The following is a 26,862-nucleotide window of genomic DNA, read 5'->3' as shown; positions in this document are numbered from 1 at the left end:
GGCAGTTGTTGCTACTGCTAAAATAGCAAGCTTTCCACTGAAGGGATGTTATGTAGGTGCAGCTGCTTAGTAGACCTGCCCTTCCTATTCATAATTTCTATAAATTCCCATCACAGGTCAGATTTCTACAAGTTTACAAATGGAATTTTATGAATCTAGTTCACTATCATGTAATTGAATCTACATTATGCTGAAAGGTTATGGAATTACTATGATCAAGAACACCAAAATTATTCCTACAGCAATGTGTATGATGGTCTTTTTCTACTTTTGTTGCTTTGACCAAAACTTTTTTGTCTCCTTATTCAGTTCACGATCAAACCTCTAGACAAAAAGACCAATGTTTTCAAGTTCAACTCTTCACGTCTGAGAGTTAACAAGTTGGTGAGTTCCACTGAGCTTAAAAAAAAAGCTTTTTTGACTTTAGATGGTTTATCAAATAGTTTTCTTCTCCAAAAAATAACAATAATTCTTATCCTTGTTTTTGACCATTAAGGTGAAGAAAAAGCCTGAAATTAGATGGTGAATTACAATTTAATTGTTATGAATACCACCAATTCTTGTTTTATGCGTCTTTTGTGCAGATCCTTCAGCTGTGTATAGGAAACCATGACCTGTTTATGCGTAGGCGGCGGATAGACTCGCTTGAAGTGCAGCAGATGAAGGCACAGGCCAGAGAGGAGAGGGCCAGAAAACAGGTACAGATATTGGATAGAACAAAGAATAGGAGATGTGGCTGAACATGAACAATGGCGTTTCCATCTCAGTGTACTGCAAAGTTTCCTTATTGCCACTAATTAGTTTCTCATTAAATCCTCTTTATATTTGCCCACACGCCGTCTGTCTGTGTTGTTCAGGTGGAGCGGCAGCGTTTGCAAAGGGAGAAGCAGCTCCGGGAAGAGGCAGAGAGAGCCAGGGATGAGTTACAGAGGCAGCTGATTCAGCTGCAGGATGAGGCTCACATGGCCAATGATGCCCTGGTGAGACTTTATTTGTTATCTAAACCAATATCTATTATATTGCTGCCTGTATTTTGCATGTACACTTCAGTATTTTGTCGGATTCTTTTGTATTGGTCTTGGTCTCCATTTTAATTTGCTAATTATTTCCCTTAAATGCCTCCCACTTCTGCCTTGTTGTCCTCAATCCCCATCAATCCCCCTTGTTCCTACTATATTTTTGTAAATTCTTATTCTTGCTACTTATTTTCTATTTCTTTGCTCCATTTCTTCTTTCTTATTTTTTTTTTTTTACCGTTCCCCTTCCCCTCCATCTGCTATTCTCCAGCTGCGTTCAGAACAGACGGCAGACCTGCTGGCTGAGAAGGCACAGATCGCAGAGGAGGAGGCCAAGCTGCTGGCCCAGAAAGCTGCTGAGGCCGAGACAGAGATGCAGCGCATTAAAATGACCGCCATTCGGGGTCAGGAGGAGCGGCGGCTCATGGAGCAGAAGATGCTGGAGGCAGAGATGCTGGCTCTCAAAATGGCAGAGGAGTCAGATAGGAGGTGGGCACCGTGGAGTGGAAGGAGGACCGGGTGAATGAATGTGGAGAGTAACAGCAATGCACGCTGCAGTGGAGATCAACTGTTTATCTTTGGCCACTATGTGCTATTTCTCTCCAAATCCTGCCTTACTGGTGCATCAAAACATAGTTACTAAAGAACTTCAAGCATCCCCAATGTTTTTGGGGTTGCTGAAATGTTTTATTTGAAAGGTCCAGTGTGTAAACTTGGTGAAACAATTTTCATTTGGCAGAAATTGAAGGTAAAATAATTATACTTAACTTTGTATAAGTGCATGGTCAACTAATTGTATGAGTTGTTGTTTTTCATTAACCCAGAATGAGCCTATCGTATTTATATCAGAGGCTGGGTCAGCTCTATGGAGGTTGCCATTTTGGACCAACTTGTTTTTGCAGTAGCCCACAATGGACAAATTAAACATCTTTTGAGTTTTGATGCTAAATGATGGATACATAGGTTCTCCAACACACTTGGAAGGGAAATTCAACATGCAACTTCACCAGTAATGTTGCTAAATTTAACACACTGTACCTTTAAAGGTGCATGAACATGCAGCTACACAGTAGTTTGCTCAGCTGTGCAGAGGTCGGTCGATTTGCTTTGGTCACACATGAAACACAGCTACATTTAAACTGATCAAAGAAGAAGAACCTCTAACTTGTTAAAGCAGGAAATCATGCAGTTGCTGATGCACAAAGCAGGGAGATACCTTTTGTTCTGCCACCCTCCCCCTATATCTTGGGCGCATAAGTTAATTTATGTTGGATAATTGTAAGCACTAGTACCAATAGATGGTAGGAGTCCCTGTCAAACTGTTTTGTTTTATTTGACACAGTGAAGCTTCACAGTGCTACAACAGACTTTGGCACAAACTCTCATTTGAACTTGAGGATGAACTGACAACTTTGATGGTAAAGGGTCAAAGAAGTTCAAGGTCACTCTGACCTCACAGTTTTCCCTTGTGAATGTGTTATCTGAAAACTGAATCTAGAGAATCCTTTCAAATTTGGCACAAATGATCACCTGGGGCCTCATGTATAAACCACAAAAAGACGTACTTGTACTTGGCGTGGAACTTTGCGGCTCGCAGCGCAAACTCTCGAGTTGCCGTGAGAACTCTAAGTCTTACTTTAAGCTAATGACTGAAATTAATTTTCCACAGATGAATCTTTTCTTTATGTAACACAGCGATGTAAAAACTCACAGCTGCTGACGTGAACACATGAACACACGTCAGTCTACAATGTTTTAAACACTCCGAAATAAACTTACGGAATAATTTGTTATAAGAAAATGGGACTTGAACGTTGACTAGAACATTTTCTTTATTCCATTTTAATCCTTATGATAACAAATAACTGCAAAAAAGTTATTCCACCACCGCTGCGCCTTTCATCAGAAGAGAAAGGCAATGCAGACTCCAGGCGCACCTGAGACACCGGCACACTGGCATCTTCTTCCTCCCCAGCTTCCACAACACAATCAGTGGCGGTAATGAATCATTACATGGAGTAACTCAGTGAGCGCTGTCTGCTTATTGATGTGTGCGTAATGTGTGTGTAACTGGATGATGACGTGTGACATTGACAAATTTATAGATTGTTGAAATGATCTGTAAATTCAGCTTACATGGATAAGTCATGTCTAAAAACATACATGTACAGGATCAACTATCAATGCTCAGACAGTTTTTTCAAGCATCAATATTAATAGGAGAGCAGCCGCTGTGACCCTGACAATTCCTTCGTGTTTATCACTAATTCCAAAAAAAACAAACAACCAAAATAATCTATTTTTTTTAATTTATACATCATAAATTGATGCGCTGATTGCACACTTTCCTTTTTCTTTTCTTTTGCTGCCGCATTTGCGATTGTTCTTCAGGAAGAAGGCTTCAGAGAGGGCATTTGTATATTAATTTGTGGGTGTAACAGGGGCGTGGTGTGTTACTCATTCACCTCCGCTCAGTTTCACGTTTGATGGGTGGATAAGGAAAAGGTGCGCAGGACTCAGTGTACGCCCGGTTTTATTAATCTAAGATTTCTTTGCGTACGTACTTTTCAAATTTGTTGAGTTTGTTTAGATTTAACTTTGCCACTACTGGCAAAAACTTTATCCACATACACAAACTTTATTTTTTTTACACTTCCTGCAGTAGTTCAAATCAAAAACGCAGTTGATTATTTCTTTAAAGATCACATGGAAAAGGGGATAATGTCTTGGTGACTGATTCTCAATCAGCATTTCTGCTGATATGTGGCGATCACTGTAGAAAAGAACTGAAGTAATTTTCTTAATATAACAGTATGCACAGATACTAAGAATATCACTTCATTGCCCCTATTATGCAATTTATTAGGCAATCATATGAAATGGGCACCATTATCCACTTGCTGGTAAATGCAATTTCAGGATGAGCACTTTGCAGCACCAGTGAAATTTAAACCTGTGGCACTCAACATGTAAATGACTATGTCCACTCAAACCCTCCAGGCACACAGTGCCCCCACATCAACTAGAAACTGCCGAGTGTTCAGGAACACAATCAAAAGAAGTGTAATTATCACCATATTACAATTCTTAAAACAAAGTGTGCAGACTCGATGGTAGCATAATGTAGTCAGAAATAACATGGTCGATTATGTAAGATCGTTTTGAATTCGATCTAGATAATTCTTGGAGCGACTGGGAGATGAATTAAAGTATTGATTGCATCTGTCTTGTCTGTTTGTCCCTCAGGGCCAAGGAGGCTGAGCATCTGAAACAGGACCTGCAAGAAGCTAGGGAGGCGGAGCGCAGGGCAAAGCACAAGCTGCTGGAGATCACCAGCAAGGCTGTCTATATGGTAAGAGGCACATATATTTAAAACACACAGAAGAACACACATTGGTCATATACAAGGATTAAGTCTGTGGCAGGAAATCAGTTTATAAAAATGTGGCTTACAAACTGAAGTAGTTTCTTTTAAAGTCCTTGTAAAGTAAATGCAAATGTTCTCCTCTTTTACACAGTATGGTCCCTATTTAGACAATCTAAAGAGCATGCAAAATCACTGCTCAAGGCACAAAGTGGCTGTGTTTAGTGTCTGAATTATGTGTAGGTGTGTTTTGGGTGTAACATCGATAAAGTCAATCAGAGTTTCGCTTTTCCTTTAAATGCCAGGTGCACTTGTGCCTGGCGCATTGCTATGTAAATGGCAAATGCAGAAACTGGAGAAGTGAATGATTCTCTGCTGAGGAGATGGATAAATGCAAAATGAAATCTTGAAAGGAACTTTAAAGAAATGCACCAAAGGCACATTTGAAGTTAAGTACAAGCATCAGAAGTTATCGCACAGTCTCACATGATGTGAAGATTCAAATAATTGTTATTTTACATTTTACATCTTCAATGTGAAATACGTCCGCACTACTGTGTGAGACACTTTGCTTGTTTGTATTTCGATCTGTGGCTGAATCAGCAGTTTAACAGTTTACTCATGCATTGACAATCAAAATGCGGAGGAGGAGGAGGAGGAGCGTTGAAGCGTGTCCCTGTGTGTGACACAAGCAAAGTGTATGTGGATCGTGTACTCTATGATGGCACATCTAATGCACCGCTCAAACACACATAAAAATACTGCAAAATGGTGCAGTGGATTACTGCTTCCTCAAGATAGCAATGACTTTGAAGCACCTGACTTCACCTCATTTTGAGACCAACACACCCACAGGTACTGTAACGGAAACTAGCAACGACACTTGTGCTGCAGTTTGTGCCACTTGGCCCTGAGCACAAGAAAGAGCCCTGTGTATGTGTATGTATGTTAGACAATTCTGCGTGGACTTTGGTTCCCCCTAAACTGAGTAGACCAGTATGTGTGTGAGAGTGTGTTCGGGTTCTCCAGCCCCCAGCTTCTCAGAGCAGAAGATATTGCAGTTTAGTGGAGAATAATATAATACATAAACTCTTAGCGACTTTTATAATCATTCAAATGAGGTAAGGTAGATAGTAGCACATTTTTCTGTGGACTGACAAAGTCAGAAATGAGAATTTTATCACTTTACACTGGCCACCCAATTATTGTAATATTTATTTTAAAATCTTAGTTTTAACATTCACTGCGATACACAGTCAAACTCCCATTTACATTACTGACATTACTTATGCGTGCTTCATTCCGGGCATCTTTTTCTATTAGTATTATTATTATTGTTGTTATTATTATCCATCATACACCGCTTTATCCTCCACATGAGGGTCGCATGGGGAGCTGGAGCCAATCCCAGCTGTTATAAGGCAAAGGCAGTGTACACCGTGAAGAGGTTGCCAGTCCATTGCTGGGCAAACAAATAGCCATTCCCTCTCACACTCACACCTATGGGAAATTTTAAGAGTGAGTACCCATTCTGCATGTTTGTGGACTGTGGGAGGAAGCTGGTGCCTGACATGATGTTGATGTTGTGATTGGTCATGTGATCTGTTATTTAGCTCAGCTGTCAACACTTGTCCAGTTGAGTTGAGTGTACCTAAGGAAGCCATGGGCCAAAGTGTTGTTTACTTCACTGTTCACTCATGAATAAATAAAAGTAAAGTCATACCAGAGTGTGGTGGTTTTTCATTGTTATTTTGTACTTTTGGCTGTGTAGTGGATGTCTTTTTTTGATACAATGTCATGTGGTCCATGAATTCTGTGCCCATAGGGAAGAACTGTACATACTGTAGTATTTCACTGAAAAAAAGTGAAGAATGAGCACTGCTGCTGTTTGTATGAAAATATGTCATGGCTGTACTAGTTTGACAGTTTTATCTTGACAGCTAATGGCACTTACTTGCACATGAAAACACACACACATGCAACTGTAGCCGCACAGTGAACAGAAGCTACTTGCATAAGAACAGGCATCACATAAGGCTGCCTACACAAGAGCTCGTAACATGCTAAAAACCCACTCACTAAATGTTCATCTGCTCACACATGCATGCACACACAGATGCATATTGAGATAGAGGACTACTCGCTTCTGAGCTTATGAATGAAAAGCTTATATGTAAATACATGGTGCAGGGTATATGTACAAAAGACAGATTGCCACTGGGAAACCAATCTACCCGTATCAGCTTCTTAATGAAAACTACACAAACACATTTATACACACAAAATTCTCCACTCACATTCTCATCAGCCTGTGATTGCACTCCATGCTCTGCCAGACCGTGTTTATATCGCCTGTACCCACTGTGTAGCTTGGATTCACATTGTGTATAAATATATGTCTTATCCAGGTGGCGTGTGGTCAGACATTGCGCAGGTGTCTGATAGCATATAAGTATAAATTCATGGTCTGTGACAAATCACAGTGGTCATCTTTATTCTCTTCCTGTTTTTTAACTGTTATATCTACTTTATGCCCCAGAGATGTATATGTATCTCCCATACACTCTGCATCCCCCCTATATACAGTATATATACACACTGTTATTCTCTCTCTTTATCTTCCTCACATTCATTTCTGTCTTTTACTTTTCCTCATGTTAAAGCTAGGCTCGGTAAGTCTATAAAAGCTAGCAGTAGCAGGCTACAATTGCAACTGAATGCAATGAATCTATGCCTCTGTGGATTGTTGTCTGACAAATCTATTTTTTGATGGCTATTGGGACAGAGGTTAGGTGTTTCAGAACCTTTTTTCAGACCCAGTTTTAAGTTTTTTATTCGGTCCCATTTTCCACTCTATTTTTGAAAGTTTGTCTGTATCTCATCCTTGCTTCTAATCTCTCTGTCCATCGTGTCTAGTCTCCTGGACTCCCGCCGGACTGCATGCCTCGTGACCTGAGCTTCAGCAGGGAGAACCTCAGCTTTGACTTTAAAGATACTGATATGAAACGCCTCTCCATGGAGATCGAAAAAGAGAAGTGAGTGTCCGACCGTGCCTTGCTGATATTTTGCACTTGCTATGTTTGCATTTGCACTCTCTTGTTATGTATGGTGGCCTTATTCCAATAGTGATATACTTGCTAATAATCAGAGGCCATGATTATTGATTTACCCTCAACGTAGGGGACAGCATTTTACTTAAAGGAAAACTTGCTGCCGGCTTTCAGGCATTTTATTTCATCTCACTCATGGTGTCAGTGATTGCAGACAAGAAACTAAGATGAGCATGACCCTTTTCTTTGGAGTTGAATTAATTACCTGGGTGTTCAGTGTCCTCCTGATAATTTGTACATTAGTTACAAACCCCCTGTAATTATACAGGGGGTTTGTAACTAATGTACAAATTATCAACAATTATTATAAACTGTGTGCCTCTTGCCATAATCAGATGTACATACATTATAGAACCAGCTTGAGGTTTACAGTATGGAAAAAGCAACTTTCAATGTAGGCAGTGATGATAAATTTGGTAAAAAACAAACAAACATTGCTCTGGTGTGACAACCCCGAAGATAAAGTGTGATTCATCTCAAAAGATATCTACTGAACCATCTCCCAACCTGCGATTTTTCTGTTTAGAGTTGAGTACATGGAGAAGAGCAAGCACTTGCAGGAGCAGCTGAATGAGCTGAAGACAGAGATTGAAAGTCTGAAGCTGAAGGAGAGAGAGACTCCTCTGGACATCATTCACAACCACAACACAGAGCAGGGGACCAGCAAGCACAGCAACTTTAAAAAGGTAGCGACCAGCTTTGCTGCTTGCATGGCAGATGCATAAACACACATCCATTTTATGTTGAATGTTAGAAAACTGCATTTTCTTTTGTCAATCAACAACTCTTACGTACGCTAATATTCCTGCTAAAGTTTTCACTGAGGTTGTAGCTGCCTGTCTTCTGTGCAGAGAGTTTAGTCAGCTGTATGTAAGATGCTGACTGTGAGTAAGTTCCTAATACCACCACTTTTCACAAAACCTGAACTATCACTTTAAAATGATACTGGAAAATTGATACAATAGCCTAACATTTGACAGAACACAGCGGTTGCTGTGGTAGTCGATATTACCAACTGATAACTTGCCAAGCAGCTAAACTGATTTTGCATATCGAGAGAGAAATTTAGTTGTAGTTTATAAAAGTAAAAAAGTAAAATAAATCAATCCAAACTATTAGTAATTCTTATATTATAGCGTTGAATAATGTGTCCATCATTTGTGAATGAGACCATGGTCTTTGATATTATGTGAAATTAAGTGGGAGTGGTAACCACTGCTGCTTATTCTTAATGTGTTTTGGTTAAATGAAGAAGTTACTTTTTATCTGTTCAACGGCTCTCTTGTCTTAAACTACTGTCTAAATATTAAACAAAATATTTTTTATAGCCCTCTCATGTACAACACTCATGTCTCACTATCATATTATTTTAAGGGAGGGAATTGATTCTTGGCGCATCACTCAATAGCAATAGTCTCCACTTGGTCCAGGGTTCATTTTTCAGCCATTAGTTTCTTCATAGATGGAGCCTACTTGGGAAAGGGGTGGTCGTAATTCACGTAAGTGCTACTGAGAGCAAAATGATTGTTTTTATGGCTCTGCAGCTGACAACAGCCAGAACCCAAAGGCATTACGTTTTTGGGTTTTGCATCCATGCCATTCAAAGGAACATGATATCAAAAGAACACCTTAAAGGAATTTCTTCAAATTTAGTTCACATGGACAGATCAAGGTCTTTGTCATTTCACAGATAATTTGCCTTGTGACAGTGATATTTCAAGAACACAGCAAGGGAAACACCCACTGGAAATGTTGGTACAAATGTTCACTTGGAGTCAAGGATGACCGGATTACAATTTGGTGGCCTATGGTCAAGGTCACTATGACCTCAGGATGCATCATCTTAAGAAAGCCTTGAGATGATCCTTTCCAATTAGGTACAAACGTTTGCTTACGCTCACATATTTACTGTTTGGGTGGTCAAAGATAAAGGTGGCAGCGGCCTCACAAACCATGTTTTGTGTGTTACGTGTGCAGAAAAAATAGTGCATCGATCAGCTGAGGCATACAACTACTGAATGTTCCATTCTTTCCATGCATTCTTGTGTAGTGATGATATGAAATTACACAAAAAAAGAGCCCTTTAGCTTTAGGCACAGTCCATAATGGATTGATAAAAAGCAGGGAAAATTGTTTACTGATTCTATTTCCACTGTCCTTTGATGAACTGGCAGATTGGCCTCATTTTCCTTTATCTATCCACACCAGTATTTCTCTAATTCCAGCAAAATCATCAAAAGAAACTATTCTCCTACAGTGTAAAATGTGCTTGTAGCACGAGCACTAATTGATTTTTGCGCGGTGATTAGTCATTTGGAAGGATGGGGGCACTTCTGGCATTCAGGGGGTAAAACAGGCTAAGTAAAAAAGTGTTGTTTTAATTGAACCAGAGGCAGATGACATTCATCTTCTAGTGAGAGGATGTGTGTGTGTGTGTGTGTGTGTGGGGGGGGGGGGGCACACACTTTATGTAGGGAGAGGGGAGGAGAAATCCAGAGTGAGGAAAATAAGTCTCCCAAAAAGGTGTGACTTTTTTTTGTTTTCTAGAGAGGCAGGGGTTGACCAAAAAATATTCAAAGGATGAGGATTTTAAGGGAGGCTGAGTCACAGAGATGTACTAAGAACTGCTGGCACCCACAGAGGAACAACACTGGGGAGGTACACAGTGGGAGAACAGGGTCAGAGGGAATGTGTAATGAAGCACCGATCTCTCAGCCAGAAGCTTGAGGACCTAGTGAAGTTTCCTCTGTCCAGATTCTCTCTCTACCCTCTGGTTGATTAATGAGTAGCCCCTTAACATGGCCCAGTGCCTTTGCACTTATAACAGGTCACATGTTCTGCTCTGTTAGCACTTGGCCTGTCAGGAGTGTTCATTGTCAACAACTGAATCACAACACAACTGCATTGGAGTTAAAGAACCACACAGTTAAGTTTCACATGAAGCACTCATCCTTTTATTGTCATCTCTGGAGCTGGTGAGGCATTATGTTTTCAGTGTATTTATATGTATCTATCCTTATTATAACATTCACTTGGACACACAGGCGTACTGATAAGAATTTGATGGTCAAAGGATCTCTCATTCTCTCATCTCACACCTCAGGAACTCAAAGATTTTCAAGGTCAAAAGTCAAGGCCACAGTGACCTAATATTTTTATATTAACAATTTGTTTGTAAATATGACTCTTTTGTGAGATACTACATTTGTGATCCATTCAGGATTCACAATGTAATAGATTTCAAAGGCGATGGAGCATTATCACATGTGATGCTATCAAAACTCCAGTTTTAACTCCGGTGCAGAGATGAGAACTTTGAGATATGAATGGCTTCCAGCAAGTATGCTTTGCTTTTTTAAAATTAGCATAGGAAGTAAGAGTCAAAACTAGGACAAGTAAGTTGCAGCCTTTTTAATTTGCTAATTAGAATTGTTTCAAACTGTGATGTAGATTTGACAATTATTCATTGTTCAGCCCTTTTCTGCAATGGAGGTATACTGTATAACCACTGGGCAGTAATTCTACTTTTTTCTCACACACCAGTGAAGTGGGAATCAAAGGAGATCAACTGTCCACTGTCAGAGACGTGTGCAGAAACATTTCTTTTCTGGAAATAGCTCACTGTTCTTTTTAAAATAGTCATACCTGTGATATTGAATCTAAAATTATGGGCGATGGATATAGTGTGGACCAGAAAGCTAGAGAGTTGGACACACATTAGCCTGTGTTATTCAGGTTGCATCAGGGATAATAGAAGTCAGTCGGTAAATATTACATTGCAAGTCTGTCCAGTCCCACACATTTTTCTTTTGGATTTGCTTAAGCCCCCTCCCCATGTACACGTTTACCAAAAATAACCTGAATCTCCGTAATGTCCTCCTTCATCCCTGGTATAATATTTACTTTGGCGACCACTTTGATTCCCTCTAGTCTATAGATGTTGAGGACATTAAAAGTTTGCCCTGCTCTGTTCTGCTGTATTAGATTAGCTAAGGGCTGGGTTTGCTGATGGAGTAAAAGCACAGCCACTGTCCCAAATTAATCCGTTACCAGCTAATTCCAACTCGGAGATAAAAACAGTTTACTGACTTCCTCTGACTGATATTGATCCTCTGCCTGCCCTGTACTCTCTTTCTGTCTGATTATCTCTGCAGTAGTGAGGTGTCTGAGTATCCTCCAGATTTATTTGTGTCTCAGGGCAATTTGAAACCTTGAATGAGGTACATTTTCCTTCCAGCTGATGTACATTTGGATCAGTGTATCACCAGTGTCACATGCCTTGAAATGCCATCAAAGATTTATTACAAATAGAATAACCTTGGGGTTATGTTTTCTCTGTAAACACAGCCACATATTTAAAGACTCACCAGTCATTTTCTCCAAATTGTCACTTTGACTTTTGATAAGGGTAAAAAAACAATGTGTCATTTGTTATGGGTCAGTGGGTCACATGACAAGAAAGCTATTAAAAACGAAGCATAAATATCAATCACACTGCAGCAGACATGATCAAGACAACCTGCTAAGTTCAAACTGCACATCGGAATAGGGAAGAAGGGAGATTTAAATGTTGTTTGTGCTTTCTCCATTACCATATACATATATTCTTGTTTTCCACGTATTTTGGAAAAAAAAAAAACTCATCAACTCTGTTGTTATCTCCTCCACAGCTAACACTGCAGAGCACCAAGACCAGAGTCGCCTTCTTTGAGGAACTTTAAACTACTTACCTTTAAAGGCAGGGATACACAACTGCCAACAGCAACCTCTCTCGTCTACATTCCTGGTCAGAGTAAGTGACTAACTGCACTACAAGGCCTTATATCCCACCTCTGGGAAACCACTATTAAAATAACACTATGGAGGAAAAATGACCACTACCTTGATCTGTGCAATCTCCATGGGCTTCATGTGTAAACACAAAAAGACTGTACATGTATAGTTCCTGCAAAAGCCTATTGTAATAATTCTCCGATTTTGCTCAAAAACTGTGTTTACAGCGAGTGGGTGAACTACAGAGCATTCCTCTTAAACATGTTGAAGTGAATTGCCCTTGGGTTTTAATAGTGTCAGAATGAAGGTTGACCATGCAAAAAAGGGAATGAACAGGCAGTGAATATGGACGGCCCCTGTTACACTGTGGGCTTAATGAAACGGTATTGGTGGAGTTTGCGATCGTTATCATATCATGTCCTACTGGGATGACCTACATTTGCCTGTTCACAATGGTTTTGAAATTTGAAGAGAAACTTACTGCTCAAAGTTAAAAGTTGAACAAGACAATGTGTGATCATTAGGCTGATACTCTGACCCAGTTCAGCAGTGTGCAGTATCTGTATATTTTAGACGTGTTATTTCCATTTTATTCAAAAGTGCCAATTTATATCATATATATATATACTATATATATATATATATATATATATATATATATATATATATATATATTTTATTTTTTTTCCTTAGTAACTTCATGGTGCCTTGTTTTTTCTCTTTTTAGTGACATGAATTAATGAAAAAATGAATGTTCCAAAGGAAATGCAGTCATTTATTGATAAAAGTGGGAGTTGATGGGCTGTGATGGATTTGGTAAAGTGTAGATAAAGCCTTTTACAGGAGGCGTAAGGACTTATGTTTACACCTTGTACACATGACAAGGTTATGTTACATATCTCTGGCTGCTTACAGCAGTTGATATATGTGTCCTTTGAGACTTAGTGCACTGTGCTCTCCTGATAGTGAGGAGATGATCCTTTGTACCACGTTGCTCTTAGGAACTAAACTGGATGAAGGAGCTGTGATTTTTTTTTTTTTTATGATTTATTTTTATGATGTGAGCTTATGTCACACCTATCATCTTTTTTTTTCTGAAAGCAACCACTCTTTCAAGTGTCTTATTGAATTGCTGTACTATTTTCCTTTGAAAGCAATATCTTTTTTGGGAATTATAATGTGAAGAACATTTTTCCTGTCTGAATTGAACAAAAATAGAAAGCAGTATTTAAAATGAAACCTGTGGTGAATTTATAGGACATATATCTCTGGATTAACGTTGTGATATTGATATTTGTGCTTTGCTTGTAAAATAAAAAAAAAAGACGAAATGAGGTTTGATATTTTTGTGTGTGTTGGAGTTTATGTACGGGAATAAATCTATGTTAGTTCATTTTGGCAGATTTGAACCAATGTAAGCTTTGATACTGCTTGTGCCAACAGCGTTTTCCACCCAACCCAAACAGACATCCAATTACACCTTTGAAATGAATCAGGTGTTATGTAAGCACCCTCCGTCTTGTGTCAGATCACATGCGCTGTTTGTTTGAGTGACAAGGTCTTTGTTGTTTCTGCCTGTGTGCTCACGGTTGAGTGAGCATGCGGGGTTCTGCACATATCACTGCATTAACCCTTTGATTCCTGTCACTACAATGGCTCCGGGTCCCAGTGACTGACAGCTCTAGGACTGAGGTCATTGGGGGCTTCATCAAAGCTCTGTCACCTCTTGGCTCAGCTGGAAATGGACCACCTTTGGCTTGTCAACGTTGTGACAGAGAGACGTATGTCTTCAGGAACCAACTCTCCCTGGGGGTGGGGGGTCTGCAGGGGCATCAGGCAAACAGGCAGATACACATTCCTTTCTTCGCTGCCACCCACTCATCCCTGTCCTTGGAAACAGAGGAGAGGTGCTGAGATGGGAGGAGTCCCAGCTTTTGTCATTTACCCTGTTCTCAAGGGATCACAGTTGGCGTCACACCTGTACGCAAACACACTCATCTTGCAGCACACTGGAAAAGGTTGTTGGTTTATTGCAGGGTGGGGATGGAACAACAACTGCCAAAGGCTTGAACATTGAACAGCGTACAGATAATAGGTAGGAAAAAGACCTTTGTTTCATTATCTATGGTGAGCATCAATTCAAATATTGTGAATCTCTTTGTGACATATATTGAAGTGGATCCTTTGAACCCAAATGACTCAAAGGTCTAATGTGTGAAAAATATTTTTTGCAGAAATTGAAAATTAATTATTATAATCTAGAACCTGGAACCTTTCCACTTGGAAAACTTGGAAGAGTGAGCTGATGGATATTTAACTCCAACACGCAACTTCAACAATAAATGTCGCCAAACCTTACGCACTGTACTTACAAGCATGTATCTTACAGAAAAGTCAAACCTGAATTAATAAATAATATATAATAAATAACTAAAATAATTCAGGTACAAAGTAGACACAGAAGATAAAGGATTTCAGAAAAATACAAAGTGCTGTGTACTAACAGGCGTAACACTTGAAAATTAAAATGTAAAGCAAGTTGGTGTATCAAATGGCAATGAGGGAATTCGCTTTTTTACATTTACACCAGTACACCAACATTATACCTTATAATGTTACAATTTTTATAATGTGATAGATGACTTTATGCAATATTATTGCCTACCATATTTTTCAAACAAGGCCAAGTTAAATTACATTGAGGCCAATGCCTGAAAGCTGCTTCAAACCCACAATTAATAGTATTCTACTTTTTAGATAACTGAGCACTTAAAGACGTAATGTATAATATATTAGACAACAGGCTTCATTTATCAGCCTTCTTTCTTGCCACTGCTAATGCTAATTTCAGCCACAAAGAGCAGAACAGTGATTGCCCATGAAGAAACATTTATCCCATCAAACTGCTGCATTTTCAGTCATTCTCCAACCTGTTAGTAGCAAAGTTGCTTTAGTAGAGCAATATTGCGGTTGCCTCTCTCTCTCTTGACATAAAACAAATCACTTCATGTGTGCAGCGTGGGTATGATGCTGGGCGACGCCAGATCCAACTGCTTTACCGATAAATACAGAGAGAGTTGTGAGGAACTGATAGTAGGTTGGCCTTAGATGTAAACAGAACGGCAGAAAAATCTAAATTTCTATTCAAAAAAACCAAATGGATTTTTCTTTCTTTCTGGAACTAATTATTTCCACCCTTCACCTGGGCATTTCCTTTCACGTGCTTATCTGTATTTGACTTCATATGACATTGTGAGCTCCACAGCCTTGAACCATCCATTGTGTGTTTTATCTGCACCAGGTATGGTGGAGCTCTCTAATTCCTGTGGGCTTATCATCTGTTTCCTAAAATATACCCCACTGTGCTAATCTCTTCCCACCCATACCTGCCCTTAAAAAAAAAGCCAACAGAAATACCTTCATAGCACTCTGCAACAATATGGTCACATCACATCACATGACAAGTAAAGTTGTATTTTGCTCTCAATTTCCGCTTCTAGATAATTGCCAAATGAATCCACTTTATCAATTAAATAGACTTCAAATTTAACAAGGGATATGTATATATATATATATATATATATATATATACATATATATATATATATATATTACAATAAACAATGTCATATAGGTCTCTTTATGAGAAAAATGCAAAACTTTATTTTTTGCCTAATTTATTTACACATTAATAATATTTTTCAAACCAAACATTAGCAACCAAAATATTACTGGACAATATTGCAGCTTTTATGTTTGTGGAGCAAGGACGAAGTTTTAAAATGCTTTGCTGAAGAAGGTTACAACATGTTGACAACGTGAAAAACATTAAGATAAATGAAGCAAAGTAGGGGCTGCTTATACAAACAAACAGGAATGCTCTTTCTTCCCTGGTGCCCATATTTTATCAGTGTAACTGCACCACGCTTAATGTGAATAGTAAAGGTGCATCAAAATGACCAATTTGTACAATTTATTCACATCATGTGTTAAAGCATCTACAGTTAAATCAATCTTTTGTTAGAGTCCATTGAGTCCATTGTTGTCTGAGATGTCTGAAGATTACTCCAGCACATCAGGTATTCCTTATCTTTGTACTAATCAATTAAAATTCCAGACGTGATCTTGACAGATTTGCTGGTTAAACACAGAGTACTCTATCCCTCCGTATCTCCCTTCAGTCAACTTTCTTTCTCACTTCACATTCAACATGTATTCACTGACTCTTTTGACTGAGGGAAGACTCTTTTCCCACCTTACCACTTCCTCTTGCTGATGTATGTCCTCCATGACAGTCATGCATTTTCCCTGAGGGAGTTTGCTCCATATAAATTGCCCTTTGTGTAACCCTGTTCCCTCTCTTTCTCTTTCTCTCTCTCTTGTTCCACCTGTCCTGCAAAATAGTGGATAACAAAGATGAGGCACTCCTGCCATGTCTTTAGATACTTTGTTTGAACCTTATCTTTGAGTTCACCTGCATGGATTGAAATACCTCTTCAAGATACGGTGTGCTGATAGTGTCAAGAATCCCCTGTTACTCCACTTTGATGTGCAGTCTTTGTGTCAAGAGCCAAAACCAGCCTTAAAAATGGAAATATGAGGGGTTGCAGTTAGGATTGATGTACATACGACACATCCAACTTCAAAATCAGGAACTGATCACTGGCATCCCATGATTTATTAACACTCAATGTTGGTTGGTTTACGCTGTAGGTGATCCACTCAGCCAGGGGTGTCAACGCTACGGCCAGCGGGCCAGAACCGGCCCACCAGTGGGCCCCCAGGATGAATTTGGGAAAATGTCACTTTATGATCAGACTCTGATCATAATGTGAAATGTTCACAAATTCATCCTGTTGCCTTTATAGTTCCAGATATCTGTGGCTAAATGTGTTGTGCCTTTGTGAATGATGAACAAAGGGAAACATTTTGAGTGCTTTTTGTTAATAAGTCATTATGCTGTTATTTGACTGGTCCTGCCCACCTGAGATCAAATTGTGCTGTGGCCGCTGAACTAAAATGAGTTTGACACTCCTGCACTGAACCATTATCAGGTATTTATTTTGACCAAGGTCAAGATAATTATATTAGTCTCCCTTGGGAGAAATTTGGCTTGGTCAAAGGGCAATACTGCGCAGATTAACAATAGAAAACAAGAATTACAGTGCAAACAACAAAACAGCACAATAGTTGAGGTTGACAAAAAGACAGTTAAGAGTAGTTAATATAGCTTCATAACTATAGACTGTATATAAAGATGGACATAGTCTTCTGTTGCAATATAAACTGTTGTGAAGTCTGCAATTTCACAATTTGACTGGTGCTATGACGGATATTTACAGGCTTCACCTGCAGCCGGGTTCGCATTGTATGATACCAGCTGTCAATCACGCTAGTGTCCACTCACATGTGTCATGCTTTTATTTATTTTTTTTTACTGTAAATGGGAACATAATTTACAAAACTGACATCATGTTCTACTGAGGAAGAATTTAAACTCGCGATTGAGATCATTAACTCCTCTGTAAAATGTTTACTGATGTTGTGAAGTGAGAAGTTGCTTCGTTTCCCCACAGATTTACATTCAAATTCATTTCTTCATGCAACCAGTGGACTCGTCCACGGTGGCTAACTGCTGCTTTTTTATTTTGTATTTTTAGTTTGGTTTCCTGTACCCCTTTATTTTGAGTAGCATCCTCCTCCCATAGTTTCTCCTGTTTTTTTTGTTTTGCTGTTGTGGTAAAATACAGATTCACCTCCTTATTAAAATAATATTTAATTTTTGAACTACCTTTCTACATCTGGTTGTTTACTTTGCTTCTCCATAAAATGGCTGCCGCAGGACAACATACAACGGGAGTGTTTTTTAGCAATTTCCCTAATAATTGACACACCAGAGGAAAAACCTGGAATATCAGGTGTATTCATACATATTCATACTGAGAGTGTACATGCATGTTTTGGCTGCACATTCAGTGAGCCGAGCAAGAAAAGTGGTCTCTTCATATAGCAATGCCTTTGGCTGTAAACCACATCAAGCGCTGAAAGGTTTTTGATTCGTTTGTAGGATCAGAGAGGACTCACACAAGCAGGGTTAGATCATTGCAGCATGTGAAGTATGAAGAGCGAGGAGCATGTGGCATGATCACAGACTCCAATTTCACCTCTACATTTTTTTTAATGACATTGGAGATTGTCATTCAGTTGTCATTGTGAGTAATTGTCTTGATGACGCATACATACAGCAGCCATTGTTTTAACAACATTACTGCACCTGTGCTTGAATTTGTTTGTTGTGCTATGACCCTGGGTCATGTGTTTTGGGTTTGTTTGGCATTATTATTTGCAGCTCTCTCCTCCTTTGAGTGTGTGTCTGTGTGGTGTGGGTGTGTCTTTGTGACTATCAGCAACCAGGTGGCCCACTCTGAGTGGCTCATTTGAAGAAGATTGGCCCACCATGAGTGGATGAAGTGATGGGGGCCTGGACTATATAACCCTACTCAACCTGCACTGTGGGCTTCCTCCTCTTTCCAAATTAATCATTTGTCTGTGTAATACAAACAAAACTGATGTTGATAGCAGTAGTTGTTAGTTATAGTACCTATAAGTTTCATGTGTTAAGATAAGCTAAGTAAGTTGTTTTTGTCTGAGTTATTAAAGTTAACGTGCCTACCACCCCTTCTGTATTCTGGTGTACCACAAGGTTCTGTGCTTGGCCCTCTCCTGTCTCTATCTATCTATCTATCTATCTATCTATCTATCTATCTATCTATCTATCTATCTATCTATCTATCTATCTATCTGTCATTAGATGCAGTATTATAGTATTATTAAATGGAAGTACTGACATTTTAAATGTTCATTCATTGGCGTATTCTGTAGTTGCACATTGACGTACATGGTATTAAGATTTTTTTCCGACACAAGCATCTCGATAGAGCCTCAGAAACATGGGGTTAGGAGTTTTGGCTTAGTAACAGAAAGATAGCAGATTAAAGCATCATCTAAATGTACATGTGTGCATTGTAGGATGCTCATCGGTGAGTAATAGGCACATTTATCTGCATCTTGTGCAAGTTTGTCCTGTCAGGAGGCTCCATTGACTCTTTCATTATGAAACACATCATCAAAGTGGTAAATCCCCCCTCAACTCTCCTCGATGTGTGGGGGTGAGGTGCATCAGTGTGCCTGCTCCTGTGGGAATGTATTTTATTTACTAAATATTCAGCAAGAATCCTCTTGACATTGCTCCTTTCAGCTTCCCTTCATGGTGGTTTGTATTTGATGGTGCGTCACCTCACCTTGCGTGTATGTTTCCTGTGATTACATTTTTTCCAGTCCCGTAAGACTCTAGGCAGGGGATGAGGGGGGGTGGAAGATTTGCTGGACTGCATCAGGTTGCTGGCATTATGATGCATTTCTCTTAAATTCATGCGCCTACATTCTTGACAGACTCACACTTAATGACACAAACGCACGCACAGAGAATCACAAAATCTTCCTTGGCCCTTCTGGCCAAATTAGTATCTTGTTTTATTCCAGGATTGCAGATTTCTCTGAGTGAAATACCTGTGGAAAATGGCCATGATTGGGTTCATCATGTTGCCTGCAGTTAGCAAGGATGTAAATGAGTCTGGTATTTTAGGCGAAAAAAAAAGAAATCCCTCTTCAAAATAACAGCTTGTTAGACTAAAGGAAGGGCTGCCGTTTGCCTGTTTTTGGTACGTGTTGGCACAACCTGATGAGGGGCTAGGAATACATTTTCTTAAGAACTTCACATAACGATGAACTCTTATTTTTAGTTGTCTCAGCTTAATATAAATGACAATATGATACATTTTCCCTCATACTGATATAAATCAATCTTCAGTAATCTCAACTGTTGTCTTTGCTTGTCCATATCTTTTATTCCTTCCATTATCCGCTTCTTCGACTGCTCCCCTTGTCCTCGGGAGTAAATGTTTTTGAGTCAATGGTTCCCCTCCTCACATCTTCCTCTGAAGCAAAAAGTGTGTTTACCATTGTATGGACTATAAATGCAACGTGACTCTTAATATAGACGTTGACTGACATGAGCAACAGTCAGCTGTGAATTATTAATGAGTTATTTGTGAATATTTAAGGCTGAGACTCCGAATTAAACCTTGAAACTTTCTCCTCCATTGCGGAAAGCTCATTTGCATGCACATACCCTGAGGAGCTGCTCAATGCACCTTTACCTTGCATTTCCTCTCCTGTTATTTCCAAATTAGTTTCTCTTTACATCGTCTCTGCTCTAATCTCTTCATCTGATGGCGTGACAGATGGGGCTTTCCTCCACTCATACTAATGACCTGACTGCTGGCCCATTGGTGGCTTATTTGGGTCTGTCAGATTGATTTGATTTTCTTGGGTTTCTGTCTTTGTCTGTCTTTGTTTTCTTAGGACAATAACATTGTAAATGAAGAGACTGCATGTGAGCAATAGCTTAAAGATGGGAATAAATACATTTGATTTGTGATACATGGTCCATGTGAAATCATAAAAGCAATAATGCAATAATTAATACATTCCAATACACTCATATAATGATGAATTACAATATCTAACCAAATGAAGAATACACAATGTGCTGGATTTAGAGGATAATTATTCATTGCTGCGATTTTCCACCTCTGTGAGCTTCTTCTTCTGCCAGTTACAGTCTGTTCACATTATCCTCAGTCCTGTGAAAAGCATTAGTTAGTTGAATTAAATTGGCTGCAATGTTAGTGTCATATTTTAAAATCAAAACTACCCTTATTATATTTAATGAGTGAGGGTGACGATGCTGTATCAATATTTGTTTCACCCCTGCACACTTTGATTCACCAGAATGTGTTAATAATTCAGTAAAACTTTACTGTCGATGCTTTTAAACCAGTACAGTTTTTATTTTACACGGCTGTTGCCTGGTTGTATTTGTTATCTTTGTGTTTAGTTGCCCCCAATGGGACTAATAAAGTGGTTTGGACTGAATTGAAATCATCCGAGTGCAAGTAATTGTCACGCAAAGTTACTTTAACTTTTTTTCTTCACAGGAAATGTGAAAGTGGTCGAGTATTCAACCCTGCATCACATGACTCTCCTGTCTTTTGCGGCTTGTTATAAGTTTATATTGATCAACTGTACATTGGTTGACTTATCACCAGCCTTACAATGTGATATTGAGTGTCATCCCTGCATAAAATCAAAGCCATAACCACGACACGAAAGTGTCACTGAATCCAAGTGTGTCAGCTTTGGTTTATTTGTACTCAGGGAAATTGGATGTGACATAATGTTGTGTAACAGGCAGAGATCTGGGCAGACAGAAGGCTGCCTTTCTGTGCAGTGATGTCAGATGCATTGTTCATTCATGTGGGCTCTCTTTCTCTCCAGGCTGCTGCCATTCGAACATCTTGGTGGCAGACATCTCAGTATCCATGGTTGAGTGCGAGGGATTCATACACACACACACTTCTGTCATACACAGGCCTCTGTTCTCTCACTGCCCTCTTTCTCTGCTTCCCCGCAGCTTAAGAAACAGCACTCAAAACACTGTCATGTCTGGAAACACCTCTGCCTAAAATTCCTATTTTTGGTCGGACAGTAAAACAACATATTTCAGCTCTTCGTCATGAATAATTTTTTTCTCCTGCCTAAAATCTACTCATTAAAAAGAGATAAGTGAACGGATTGACTTAGCTACAACAAACATACAAGTTTAGACGACATATTGTGAAGCATTGTAAATCTGTCTCGAGAGCATTATAATTAGATTCGTTATGATTTCTTAGCTCGGCAGTGTGCCCCATATTTTCTGCCTTATATTTCCCTCTTTGTCTCCTGGCATGAATCACATCACCCCACTTTCTTGTTATCAGTTGTGGTTAGGTGACCCATTTTTTGGCATTAGGGGAGTGTAACATTTTCTAGCTTGTCATCTTCTTGCATCTTGCAGATGTAGTTGATTTGCATAGATGTCTCTTGCTGCCACCACTGACACAGGACAAAGGATGCCTTATTATTCAGTCTGTGTAGTCACTATATAAAACCATATCTAGAAAGGACTGGTTTATTGTTGTTGTTATTGTTACTGATTTGTTGTTACTGTGACTACATTTATAGTTGTCCTGTGGTAGAAAACCTACAGTACATTGAGTAACTGTAGGTTCTGTAGGTCCCCAAAGTTAATTTCCTCAAACTCAATCAGGACACATCTATTATCACTGGCTCCCCTGCCACCTTCTGCAAAATCTCTCACTTAAATCTCTCCATCCCTTGTCCCTCATAAAATCCTCTGTATTAAAGAATCTTGGCATCATCCTGGACACTCAGTTACAACACCCATGTCAAATACATTACCAAACCACCATTCTTCCATCTGAAAAACATTGCCAGACACCACCCTTGTCTCTCCCATTCTGTTGTCAAAACTTAATACATGTTTTCATTGCTTCCCACCTGGTCTATTGCAATTCCCTCCTCCTTGGTACATATACTCACAGAACTTAAAAAGGCTTCAATATGTTCCAAAATTCTGCTGCAAGACTTCTCTCCCACAAACACACCCATGCACATAACCCCGACCCTTCAACATATTCAACTATTCAATTCAAAGTTCTCCTCCTCGTTTAATTCAAATCTCTCCACAATCTGGCTCTTCCATACCTCATCTCCACCCATCTCGCTCCTCCCATGCCCGCCCCCTCCAGGCTCTGCATTATTGGCCCTCCCATTAAGCTTGCGACAATGCATCTCAATGCAACAGCTTTCAAATCACAATAAAATAACATATATATAGGACCACTTTTAACACACCACCATACTTATAAACCCAATTGTGTTTAGTGTTTCTACTGTTTACTAACTTTGTTTTAGGTCTTTATTATTATTTTTTCCCCTACCTAATATTTGTATTACCTATTTTAATGTGTCCTTGGGTGTCTTGTTTTTATTATTTACAGTTTGCCATCCCAAGCTCCTATTATTTACATTTACGTTTGTTAAGTTAAGTTAAGTTACGTTTGCTGTAAGTTGCAATATGCGGGTTGCAATAAGGTACAATATTTACAAATAATTAAATTTCATTTAATTTCTGGCTGAAAACACAACAGATAAAGTGTACTTTTTAAATATGCACTAAAGGCTAGTAGACATTACTTTTTGAACTAGTTGATAATCATCAATATTGAAGTCATGGGGATATTTTTTCCTCTACAGACCTTAAGCTACTTCCAGCAACATTAATATTAAATGACCGCAGCACAAAGTTATAAACTTCCCCAAACTTAACAGCGGACAAGAGAGAGCTTCCATAGCCAAAACACACATAGTGAAACTGGCTTCAACACTACAAGTAAATGTTGTATGAGTATCCTATTTTATTTGTAACAACAAACTACGGTAGTGTAAAAATTCAAAAAGTGGATTGACTCAATATTGCAAACACAGAATAGCAATATGGAACTATTTATTAACAAAAATCTATCTATTTACGACAGTGTGTATGAAAACTGACGAAAACAGAGTTAGATAGAACTTGAAACCATGTGACAAAGGGGGGCATAGGGAATAGACTAGAGTGTTTGTATTGAGGGGATCAAGGATATATATATTTTAGATTCTTCAAAATAGCCGCCCTTTGCTTTGATTACAGCTTTGCACACTCTTGGCATTCTTTCGGTGAACTTCATGAGGTAGTCACCTGAAATGGTTTTCCAACAGTCTTGAAGGAGTTCCCAGAGATGCTGAGAACTTGTTGGCCCTTTTGCCTTCACTCTGCGGTCCATCTCATCCCAAACCATCTCAATTGGGTTTAGGTCATGTGACCGTGGAGGCCAGATCATCTGGTGCAGCACTCCATCACTCTCCTTCTTGGTCAAATAGCCCTTACACAGCCTTGGGGTGTGTTTGGGGTCATTGTCCTGTTGAAAAATAAATGATGGTCCAACTAAACGCAAACACACTGAAGACACTGCAATACTTCCATGTCATTTCACTCAGTTAGTAAACTTGAAGAGTGCACCAGTTAGCCAACAATTAGTCAAATCTGTGCTCTGTGGGTGCAAAAGGTTAGGATTAGTTAGTTTTATTAGATTAAGCAAATCTGCTGTTCCTCTCATTGTTAATAGCTAGTCTTCCCTCACTCTATCTGCTGTCGTGAGATCTCAGGAGGAAAAACATACACTGAAATGAACTCTTAACCGGTCGATGGCACTGTGATGACTATGATAGAGGTCAGGTTGTCCAGATAAAATTTTCTTTCTCTGTTGCTTGTTTTCTTTTTGTTAAGGGTTAAGAACTCTCAGAGATGTTCCAGTAGAAACAGTAATGGAAGATATACAGTATCTCTAAATGATCTGCAAAAAGATGGAAGGAAACGTTTGTATTTGAAATTTAGACACCAAGTAGGTACAAAGAAAAAGGTATAGGACCCAGGATAGAACCCTGAGGCACCCCACAGGTGTGGAACACAGCTGGACACCAAAGAAAAAATGTATCAAGTCAACAATACAAGGCCTGGTTGTATCAAAAAAATCCTTCAGGAGACGGGGTGGGATACTGGGAGCAGAGAGATGGTTGCAAGTGTTTAACTTTGTTGGTAAGGAAGGAAAGAAACACCTGATCATATTCCTCCAAAGCAGCAGTGAATATTAGAGAAGTAGCAGGGTCTGAGACAGACGGAGAAGGTCAGGGCACAGTAGAGGAAGGGCTTTAAAAGAGAGTTAAGAGTGTTAAATAGTGTTAAATAGGAAGGACAAACAATCACACAGTGTATTGGAATGTATAGTATAAGCCTATAGGAGGAAAACAAAGCCTTTATAGTATTGTGAGAATAATTGTTTATCCTTGAAGGATGGAAACAACAGACAGAGACACTGTCCTTGCATGAAATTCTGCAGGCAAGCACAAAAGTATAAATGGTTATACTAAGGTCAAGCAAACAGTAAAGTGAATGTTACACCCTCCGTGTCTGTTATGGTGGGTAAAGCTTTAGTCACCAGGGAAGACTGGATTAGTGCATGGTCAATTGATGTTTCTTCATGTATGTTTTTTTTGCCCCGAGTTAGTGGATACAGTTATTACAGACATGGCCAAAACTGTGCAGGATCCTGGAAAAGGGCACAAAGCCCAAGTGTGCAATAATGGTGAATGTTAATTATAGGGATCGGAGTGAAATCAAGAAAATGATATGTTTTCAAAATCATTAACCCTATGGCTTATATTTACATTCTTTCATGGACTGAAATAGAGTGTAATTTCAGCTCAGTGTTTGAGCTGCACCATTATTTTATTAATGAGGAGGTTGTTCATTTATACCGGGGTCCTCTGGCTATTAATATTGGATAGACATAAAACTCCAAAGAAATTGGATGAGCTCCCGATATTTGAAATGCAAAATGGAGCATGAAATTGAAGATTGACTGAATTTACATGTCTCAGTGAGGTCTAATTTTATATATATTTTTTTTAATCTGCTGACCAGTATGGGGCTTATAGAAGGAAAGAAAGAAAGATACCCAGTTCTATTTTAGACAGCCAGACATCTCTGACCTGACATGTACTAAAATCTTGTTTACAATAAAAGGTCAGAAGAAGAGGTAACATATCACAGTACAAGATATTGGTTTAAAAAGACAGATTCATCTCATTGTAGCCTTTCCTGTCGAGCGGTGGTAGCAGTTAGAAGGGGAATTGTGCTTTGACACCTGCTGCTGAGTTTTATGGCTGTCGTCCATCGTCCTGAGTGGCTGTGAGTGCAAAAGGTGGAGGAGTCTTCAGATGTGTGCTGACATGCATGAGTATGTAGAGGCCAGAAAATCAGCTGTGAAAGCCAGATGCTTCAGCACCTGTTGACGCAAGTCCATTAATTTGTATCTGTCAACAACCATGTCTGAGCCTTATCACTTATTATCACAATGGCACTTTCTTACCGTCTTACCTGTTAAAAATGGGGCACTTTGTGTAGGTAATTGCACACTACATGTAGCCAACATGTTGTCAAGGGGAACTTGTTCACTTTTGCAAGACTTCAAATCCACATGCCGAAAAAGAAAATATGAAAACTGATACATAATGGTACCCAGAGTCACCTCGATTATCTTCAATTTCACGGTCACTGAACATGGTAGCAGGTGTACACAAGTCTACCCTTGTATTTACTGCCATGGGCAAATCTCCAGGGTTCTGTTTACTTCTCGGCGTGTGAGTGTCTAGCAAACCCGACAGAGACCTTCGTCACCACGAGTCAACACACACACACATTCCCGAGGGCAAAGAGGTGTCTGGCAGGAAGCTTTCAGCTCCTATTCTTTTTTTTCTTCTTTTTTTTTTTATTTTTTAAAATTAACAGCATGTATGAAAACATTGAATGTACATAGTCTCCAGGGGCCTGTTGCATGAACGTGAACTTAAGAAATCCATGAGATCTGAGAAAGTGGGCCTTACCTTTGCAACTAAGTTCACCCTGGCTTTGTTCACATCAAACCAGGCTGACAAGGCACAGCTTAGTCAAGCCAGGTGTAACTGAAAAAAACTGTCTGGTAAGTGCACATTCACGGCTTTTTGAATGATGCAGAAATGGAGAAGACGTGCG

At 39.3% G+C, this 26,862-nt stretch overlaps 1 protein-coding gene across 2 annotated transcripts in view; it reads left to right on the top strand.

The window, feature by feature from the left end:
- nf2a (NF2, moesin-ezrin-radixin like (MERLIN) tumor suppressor a) overlaps positions 1-13,597 on the top strand; it is a 29,775-nt gene extending 16,178 nt beyond the window's left edge. Inside the window, exons 9-16 of one of the 2 annotated variants that reach the window (XM_058635621.1) lie at positions 310-384; positions 585-698; positions 858-980; positions 1,288-1,505; positions 4,263-4,368; positions 7,297-7,415; positions 8,017-8,176; positions 12,161-13,597. In XM_058635621.1, coding sequence (XP_058491604.1) covers positions 310-384; positions 585-698; positions 858-980; positions 1,288-1,505; positions 4,263-4,368; positions 7,297-7,415; positions 8,017-8,176; positions 12,161-12,211 — 966 coding nt within the window. In that variant the 3' untranslated portion in view covers positions 12,212-13,597. Of the gene's footprint in view, positions 1-309; positions 385-584; positions 699-857; positions 981-1,287; positions 1,506-4,262; positions 4,369-7,296; positions 7,416-8,016; positions 8,177-12,160 lie in introns of those variants that run through there. The other variant, XR_009241108.1, reaches the window with a different exon arrangement.
- The last annotated feature ends 13,265 nt before the right edge of the window (positions 13,598-26,862 follow it).

The sequence above is a fragment of the Solea solea genome, chromosome 8 (genome assembly GCF_958295425.1).
Source record: "Solea solea chromosome 8, fSolSol10.1, whole genome shotgun sequence".
Lineage (NCBI taxonomy): Eukaryota > Metazoa > Chordata > Actinopteri > Pleuronectiformes > Soleidae > Solea > Solea solea.
This window is presented reverse-complemented; position numbering and strand designations above follow the sequence as displayed.